The sequence below is a fragment of the Physeter macrocephalus genome, chromosome 11 (assembly GCF_002837175.3).
Source record: "Physeter macrocephalus isolate SW-GA chromosome 11, ASM283717v5, whole genome shotgun sequence".
NCBI classification, from domain to species: Eukaryota; Metazoa; Chordata; class Mammalia; order Artiodactyla; family Physeteridae; genus Physeter; species Physeter macrocephalus.
The window spans coordinates 152,137,683-152,146,963 of NC_041224.1; the positions used below are offsets into that span (position 1 = coordinate 152,137,683).

At 42.5% G+C, this 9,281-nt stretch overlaps 1 protein-coding gene across 3 annotated transcripts in view; it reads left to right on the forward strand.

The window, feature by feature from the left end:
- The window catches only part of SIPA1L1 (signal induced proliferation associated 1 like 1), a 390,980-nt gene that overhangs the window by 298,027 nt on the left and 83,672 nt on the right, over positions 1-9,281 (forward strand). For all 3 annotated transcript variants that reach the window (XM_055088568.1, XM_055088569.1, XM_055088570.1), the window contains 2 exons: positions 4,915-5,488; positions 6,083-6,357. In XM_055088568.1, coding sequence (XP_054944543.1) covers positions 4,915-5,488; positions 6,083-6,357 — 849 coding nt within the window. The remainder of the gene's footprint in view (positions 1-4,914; positions 5,489-6,082; positions 6,358-9,281) is intronic.

Consider the following 9,281-nt stretch of genomic DNA (forward strand, 5'->3'; position numbering starts at 1 on the left):
GCGGAGCGGCGGGGCCCGTGAGCCATGGCCGCTGAGCCTGCGCGTCCGGAGCCTGTGCTCCGCAGCGGGAGAGGCCACAACAGTGAGAGGCCCGCGTACCACAAAAAAAAAAAAAAAAAAAATCTTAGGACATCTTAAACAACTGAAAGGTAGAACTTTGATTCACTCTATGATGAAATTAAAGAATTATTGTTCATTTCAAGACTAGTATAGTAGTAAGTGGTTTTTATAAAGACTGTCTTCAAAAACAGATGTTAAACTGTGGTCAGTAACTATTTTGGGGAAGGTAGATATGTATGTTACTCCTCTCAGAAAGATTTCTGTATTCAATGGTTAAGATGTAATAAATGTTGAAGGGGATTAGTGTGATGTAGTATAAAAAGCACCTGGAATCAGACCAGACAGTTAAACATATCAGATTTTAAATTTCCCTTTCTGTTCAATGGAAGGTGGCTTGACATCTACCTGAAATCCCATAAGTAAAGTATCTGGTGTAGGCAGGGAGTGTTGTGTATGCACATTAAATGACCATGCCTTTTTCTTCTTTTCTCCTCTTGAATAAAAATAAATAAATATGCAAGCTTCAACCAGGAAGAAAAATAACGGAGGTAGAAATTTCTTTCAGAAAGTCTATTCCAAGCCATCATTAAACAGCATCCCTATTGTCCCATGTAGCTGACCTTTCTAAGACAAAACTCTGAATATGTCACTCTTTGTGCTTAAAATCATTTAGGGCAACTTTGAGACTCCCCAGCATAGCCTACTTCATGGAGCCCTTCAGGTCTGGCCTCTCTTGTCCCTCAACGTCCACTGGCACCTCTCCCAGTCCTCCCCCCAGCATAGAGCTACTTACAGCCCCTCCTCTCTGCACATGCCGCTCTCTGGGCAAGAATGCCTCTTCTCACACACCCCTGCCACTTTCATCCAATGAACGCCTGCTCTTCTTTTCTCTGGGAGTGCTCCCCTGACCTCCCAGGACTGGATAAAGTGCCGTTCCGAAGTGTTTCCAGTAGCGCGCTACACCTCCTAGGAGGGCACTCAGACCACGAGCGGTAGCCCCACCAGGCTTGAGCTTCTGGAGCGCTGAGCTTGTGACATCTTATCCTTGGTCCTGGCGTATAGTCGGTGCCCAGTGAGTGCTGGTGATTGAAGACTATTAGAAGTGGAGAGGCCCCAAGAGGGAACAATGGGCACACATTTCTTCTGCCACTCATCTTTCCTGTCCTTTGCCGAGGTCTGCTTTCTTGGAAAGCTCGCCAAGCTGGCAGTCTGATCTAAGCTTCAAGGGGAAACTTCCCTCTACTGTTTTGATGCTAAGTTCCCTTCCTTTTAAACTTCGTTATTTATTGCTGTTTCCGTGGTGCTTCAGAAGTTCAAGTGTCTTATTCTCACTCTTTTTCATTGAGACCTCTGTTCAGATGTCTCTGGAACATTCCCATGTATCAACTTGCTACTTCATCCAAGGTCTTTGATGCCAACAAAGGCCGAGGCCCACTAGGAACGGCCTATAATGGTGGTCTCTTTGGCCATGTGACTCTTGTGGATGGTCCCTTTTGCAAGCACCTCAAGAGTGGAAGATTCCACACTCGGGGAATAAGCGTGGTCTTGTCACACTGTTGGCCATCCAGCAGCTCATATTCCAGTCTTGGCTTTCTCTAACAAGCTCTGGGCAAATCATTTTACTTCTCTGAGTCTGTTTCCTAGAGCAGTGAAGAATGTCTACCAGCTGTTCAAAAGGAGGTTCAGGGATGTGTCAAATGAGAGTGAAACAGAACACCTTCCTGCGCCCTTAGTTGTACTCCGAGATTTGGGGAACAGAACAGATTTTTGTGTTAAAATGAATACAGATATTCTTCAGTGGAATGCAAAATCAAGATGAATGTTATGATGAAACTCAAGATTTTATTGGCAGAGTTTGAGGAACCCTGACTTCTCTAAGTCCCCCACCCCCCAGTGCTAACTTTCCATAACTGTTTCAGCCTCTGATCTTCTGTCTGTTCTGTCATCTAGATAACCCTCTTGAGTAGAACATCCTAGTCCTTGACAATGCTGAGCAAATAAGGCATGGCTATAATTTTAAAGAATGTATTATTTCTAAGGAGATACAATATTGCATACTAGGCAAACATAAGTGTAGACTAGAAGCCCTTTGGAATCTGCTTTTAAAAATAGCAAAAACCATTTATAATTAATATACCTCAAGTATCTATATATAGCACACTGAAATTCTAGAAAGGCTTCTTTTCCTAGGAAGGCAAAAATATTCTCTCTACTTAAAACAGGCCTTATTAAGAGTTCAGAATAGGGGGCATCTAAATTTTTGAGCTTTTAACCTTGTAGAAAACCTTGAAAGTTAAATTTACCCAAAACAAAACCCTTTATTTGAAAAGAACATTCTAGGGTATCATCTTCCTCATCTTCTTCTGTGAGGATTCTATTTCTAATGATGCAAAGCTAATTTTAGTGTCTGTATCATTTACCTCCCTTCCATAATGAATCACTGATAATTATATGTTAAAGGGTTCAGTCTTTTCCCTCATTGTTCATTCTAGAGGCTTCTAATTATTGGTGGGTTTTCAGTATATGTTTGTCTAAAGTCCTATTAATTAATAAATAGATCTATAGATAACCAGTGAATTTAAAGGGCAAGTGGATGGATGGTCCTCATATCGACACCTTCTGCTAAGCATTTTCTTCTCCTTATTTAAAATAAAATCACAGCTGTTTCTTGAGAAAGAATAATGATGCAAAATTAGCAAGAGAAGAAATTTGCCAATTTAAAAATGAAAGATATTAAATATTTCTGGATCCTTACGGGATTCCTCTTAGAAAAGCTAGCAAATCTGGATATTAGCGTCATCTGCTTGACTTGAAAAAAAAATAACATAATCAATTTAAAATTATACAGCTGTCAGCATTCAAGCCAGACAGTTCACATTAGACAAGAAAAACTGACTAATACTGATGTAATTAGGCTATCACGCATGTGGAGGTTTCTGTGAATTCTCATCTCCAGTTAGAAAATGGGATGTTGCTTGCCACCTTTCTTTGTCGTGAAGTGAACTAGGTAGTCTTTTTCTTTTTTTTTTTTTTTTTTTTAATGAATTTGTGAAACACCATTTTCAGAAATAGGCCATCTCGTGGCATTTTCTAACAAAATATATAATTTGTCTTCTGAGGTTGCTGATTTTTATTTATCCTATTTTCACAAGCAACAATCGTTTTTTGAAAAGCAAAGCTGAATATCTTCAAGCAAACCCTTGAAATAAAGAAAAAATAGTGCAACAGAGCTCTTCAGTTTAATTTGAAAGATGCACACTCTGATTATGTCCTTTCCATTCTGGGAGTTCTGGAGAAACACATTTTGTGTTGCTCTGCTAATAAGTACAGTTGCAAAATTGACTCACTTTTAAATAATTAGATAATTTGAAAAGGGGATGTTTGATCTGTTAGAATCTTCATTTCCAGCCCTCTCAAACTTTGCTGAGGTCCTGGAAGGAGATCTTGAAATATGATATAAAACACACAACCTATCTCCATTTAATTTCTGTTGTTGTTGTTATTATTGTTTTAGGAAAAACTTAGTCTTTTTCCTTTTGAGATTACAGATGCTTGTATGATCCTTTTCTTAGTCCCAATTGTAGCAGTGTAGATGCAGAGGAAATGACTGGAACACGCTTTCTTTTTTTTTTTTTTAACATCTTTATTGGAGTATAATTGCTTTACAATGGTGTGTTAGTTTCTGCTTTATAACAAAGTGAATCAGTTATACATATACAGTGCTTCCCTGGTGGCGCAGTGGTTGAGAGTCCACCTGCCAAGGCAGGGGACACAGGTTCGTGCCCCGGTCCGGGAAGATCCCACATGCCGCGGAGCGGCTGGACCCATGAGCCATGGCCGCTGAGCCTGCGCGTCCGGATCCTGTGCTCCGCAACGGCAGAGGCCACAGCAGTGAGAGACCCGCGTACCGCAAAAAAAAACAAAAAACATATACATATGTTCCCATATCTCTTCCCTCTTGCATCTCCCTCCCTCCCACCCTCCCTATCCCACCCCTCTAGCTGGTCACAAACCACCGAGCTGATCTCCCTGTGCTATGCGGCTGCTTCCCACTAGCTATCTATTTTACGTTTGGTAGTGTATATATGTCCATGTGGAAGAGGCTTTCTTAAATCAGCCTTGCTTAAAGGAATGGGAAAAGGAGCATAGTCTCACAAATAGTCAGACTCCCATACCAAAAGTAGAGAATTGGGACCAAAGTTTAAAAATATGATTTTAAAGCACTGTTGCTATTACCAAAAAAAATCATAATCTCTTTCTGTTACTCAGATTTCAATTTTTGTTTTAAAATTATGCTTTTTGATCTGGTTGCTTAAGGCCTGACACATAGGACAACAATGATATTTGTTTAATTTTTTTTAAATTTAATCCATTTCTCTTATGTCATGCATCTGTGGATATTTTCATTATAAGCTGACTGCTATGGACATTATACCTAAAATGGGGATAACATTTATGTTCTTACATAATCTGTGCTTGTTCTGAAAGGTTATATGGTGATAGAAGCCAACCCCCTCCCCCCTTTGGAAATAATCACCAGAGATTTAAAATGTTATCTACTCTGAAGAATATTACAGTAAATCTTTTTTTTCATGGAGTTATGGTTGGTTTAAATTTTTAGTTTAAGCTTTTTGGGTATTTTGACCTAGAAAAAATTTTGTTCTATAAATCCTAAATATGGGTGAAGGAAAAGTATGCACATGTTAAGTAGAAGTGTGTGTTGTTTCTTGTGGGACGATCACAGTTATTTTCCTTCTGAAGGGCATCTTTGTCTGAGAAAGTGTATTTTATTCTCCTGCTGTGAGTCTGAGAAGTATTGACAAGCCTCTTATTGATCTTTGCTTTGTCTCTTAGTGTGGCCGTCACCAGGTCCAGAGATGTGCCTTCCTTTGGACCTCCCATCCCCAAAGGGGTCACTTTCCCTAAGTCAAATGTGTTCAGGGACTTCCTTTTGGCCAAAGTGATTAATGCAGAAAATGCTGCTCATAAGTCGGAGAAGTTCCGGGCCATGGCAACACGGACACGTCAAGAATACCTGAAAGATCTGGCAGAAAAGAATGTCACCAACACCCCTATTGACCCATCTGGCAAGTTTCCGTTCATCTCTCTGGCCTCCAAGAAGAAAGAAAAGTCTAAGCCATACCCAGGAGCTGAGCTCAGTAGCATGGGGGCCATTGTGTGGGCTGTCCGGGCCAAAGACTACAACAAGGCTATGGAGATAGACTGCCTTCTCGGGGTCTCCAATGAGTTCATCGTCCTCATTGAACAGGAAACAAAGAGCGTGGTTTTCAACTGTTCCTGCAGAGATGTGATAGGGTGGACCTCAACCGACACCAGCCTCAAAATCTTCTACGAGCGAGGTGAATGTGTGTCAGTGGAGAGTTTCATTAACAATGAGGACATCAAAGAGATTGTCAAAAGGCTTCAGGTCAGTGTTTTCCTTCCACTTACCTACATGCATGTGCCTTTCATAAAGCTTTCAGTACAGGCTAGAGCTAAGTTACAGAAGCTTGTTCTGTTTTATTAGCTCTTCTGAAAACTCCCTTAACAATGCGAAGGAACACAGAGTTTATGTCACACTTGCTTCCCATCATTTTTTTCAGAAGGAAAAGTAGTAGAACAAGTGGGGGAAGACACACTGACTGTGCATTTTTGTTGGAAACTCATTGGCATGTGACCCGATCCCATTGCCTTGTGACCGATGATGTAGCCCAACCAACCTGCTTTAGTTGGTGAAAAGAATTGTTGGATCGGGTATCTGCTGCTTTGAATGTCTGTCTTAAGGGCAAAATGAGTAGCAGAATACCGTTTTTCTTTGCTGCCAGCTCCCTGTAGGTCTCTGAGAAGCCGTTGAGACAAGTGTGTTCTTTTTGGCCTGATGAATGGAGATTAGTGAAGGCAAAATAACCAGGCTGCTCTTCAGCTGGCATTAGGGTATTCAGAAATAACCCTGCTTGCCATGCTAACCACTAAAGACCCTATTGCATTCATTAAACTGTGTATCTTTTGTTTCTTTGTCTAGTTTGTGTCAAAAGGCTGTGAATCGGTGGAGATGACTCTACGAAGGAACGGGCTGGGACAGCTTGGCTTCCACGTCAACTACGAGGGCATCGTGGCAGATGTGGAGCCCTACGGCTATGCCTGGCAGGCAGGGCTGAGGCAGGGCAGCCGGCTGGTGGAGATCTGCAAGGTGGCGGTGGCCACTTTGAGCCACGAGCAGATGATCGATCTCCTGAGAACATCTGTCACGGTGAAAGTTGTCATTATCCCCCCGCATGATGACTGCACCCCACGGAGGTAGGTCTGAGAGTCCAGGGCCATTTGTGTACCGTGGAGAACATCCCCAACTGGGTCAGAGTGTAGGAGGTTATGAAGAGCGCTAGGTTACAACGCGATGCTGAAAGTTCCCTCCATGGAAAGTCTGACTCAGGACAGAGCTCCCTTTCAGCATGTGGCAGCAGCAGCTGGAAAGAATCACTAACTTGGACCTTTCACGGGATTTACATCTCTGAGTATATGAAGTCACCATTACAGATAGAGATATCTGGTAATATCCATTTTAAACATCTTGCACCAGTAGCTGAGAAACGGTGAACACTTAATGTTAAAAAGAGATTCAGCGTGACAAACTGTTAGACTTTTTTCTTTTATGTTCCGTGACACTCTTATTCCCCCAAATCTCCCATTTGTAGCCAATTGCTGTCCAAAACTCAAAGTGCTGTTTTTGACCCCTGCTCTCTCAGCCTGGAGGGCTGAATGTGACTTACCAAGCTTTTTCTTAACTGCATCTGCATGTGTCAGAAATTGGCTTCAAATGAGCTGGTCCTGCTTGTGATGCTTGGGCAGTTTGGTTCCCGGACTTTCCCAAAGGGAAGCCCGGGAGCTCCCTGCCCCTCCCAGCTCCTGCCAAGCCAGCAGCACTGTTGAAAATTTAATTTCTCTGTCTCTGGGGAGGTTTCCTGATGGAACAAACTTAATCAACTGTTTCTTTTCTCCTTTGGGCATGCATGTGCTGGGTTTTTTTTTTTTTCAATCTGTTAATTTGCTTTGAACCCATTATTTTCTAAGAGTTTCTGTTAAGCTTCAGCAATTAATTCTTAGGCTTTCTAAAGCCAAGACAATATTCTTTATGCTATTTTTTCCCCCAAAACATGACCAGTCCTACACATGAGCTCTCATAGATTCCTGAACATCAGATGGCAGAATATGTAAACAGTTATGAGGGGTTATTTGTGCCCTTTAAAAAGTAAGCGCAATGACAATATCAATGTACTTAAGTTCTTGAAACCAAGTGTTATAGACCAGCCTGTGCTTGGGATGGTATTTAATACTGCTTACCTCCTAGATGGCCCAGAGATTATGTGCTGATGTCAGAATGCGGTGAAAATCCCTTTGTCTGATAGTTTTAAGAAATGCTCCCATTCGGATGACTGGATTTCCCTGGAAACCAGAATTTATATCCAGAACTTTTTGTTTTAGCTGTCTTGAGGGCAGGGAGGGTATATTCTGAAAGCGCTGCCTTCGTTTCCTCAACCACATCGTATTAATGTTAAGTATTTTGCTGAACCACAATTCAAGAAGGACTCTTACCGGTGATCAGAGAGGCAGCTGGGTCCTTACAACACTCTCCAGGTGCTCTGTGCTCCTCTTCCTCTTGTCTGTTTTCCATCCCGAGGTCTTCCATGCAAATTGTCTGCTTTATAGTTTATATGTCTAAACAGGCATCTATAAATTGGAGAAGATAACCAAGCCGTGTAACTTGTCAACCTTAGACAGTACAGAGTTACAGACGCTGGTCTAAGGACTAATCTACTCAAGAGGAAGCCTGTAGATCTTGCAACACCATCTTGTCTGCTCAGGGGTCTTTCCCCGTGTTTCTAAGCTCTTCAGTTCGTATGGGGGAGAGGGAAATAGGTGTGTGTGAGGAGATAGGATGGAATGGGCAACATTACTGACATTCAATTGTGAATAGTAGTTACTAGAAAGATGAGTCCAAAGGCCTGGCCCTGGATAGATGATAGGTCCGTGACAGGAGGTGGTTTGTCTACAGAAAAATACTAGGCTAGATACGTCTTCTGCGGTGTATTGGTAACAACAACTAATATTTGCTGAGTATTACTTTAATGTGCCAGACCCTAGAAAAAACACTTTTATATGGATTAGCACATCTAATCCTTATAACGACCCTATGAAGTAGTAGTATTAATATTACTCCTAATGAAAGGAAACCAACACTCAAAAAGGTTAGTAACTCCCCAGCCTCATCTGGCAAATTCAGGTCTAACTTCAGAATCCAGACTCTTAACTTTGTGTGCTTGGGACACAAATCCTTTCCTATGTACCAGCATAAGCAGAGATCTGATGGTAGACTGGCTTTCTGTTGGGGAAAAGAACCTTGATTTGTAGTATTGGCTGTATTTGTCTTCATCTCCCAGCACCGCTTCTGGGGCATCATTGTCATCCTCTCATAGCCAGGGAGCTGGCAGTGACGGGACAGAAGAGTGCTAGGAACCTGCCACCATCAGAGCGTGGGATGGGGGGCTAGGCTGAAGGAGCAGCGCACCACACAGCCCCTCAGGCCTCGGAGACACACTCTGCCCCTTGCTGTAGAGTTTCCACCCGAAAAGCCACCATCAGACCTTCTAGGTGGGTCTGAAATGATGCCCTGATACCTCTGGAGGACTAGAAGCCTGCTTTCCCCCTCCCTTCTTTAGAAACAACTTCAAAGGAATAGTTGAAGCATTAACACCTTGGTACAATTTTCAACAAAGTAAGATAATGCTCTTCTGTCACTTTTTTCCTCTCCTCCGCACTTCACACTCCCACGGCTGTTGTCCTTGCAGCTAATTACTCTGCTCTTTGACTAGTCACTCGCCTGTCTGTCAGCTGGCGCTGCCGCTCCAGCGCCAGGAAGAGCAGGCCTCCTGGAAACACGCTGCCCTCCGTCCCCAGCCGCGTGCTTCTCAGGGTCACCAGGATCCGAGGGTCCCAGGACACAGACACTGGCGTGGGGATCATATGTAATCACAAACATTCCACGTATGTTCACATGGAAGAGTCACTAGTTTTGAAAAGGCAGGCGGTTTTTGTTTTGTTAACCTCTTTATTGGAGTATAATTGCTTTACAATGGTGTGTTAGTTTCTGCTATATAACAAAGTGAATCAGCTATACATATACATATATCCCCATATCTCCTCCCTCTTGCGTCTCCCTCCCACCC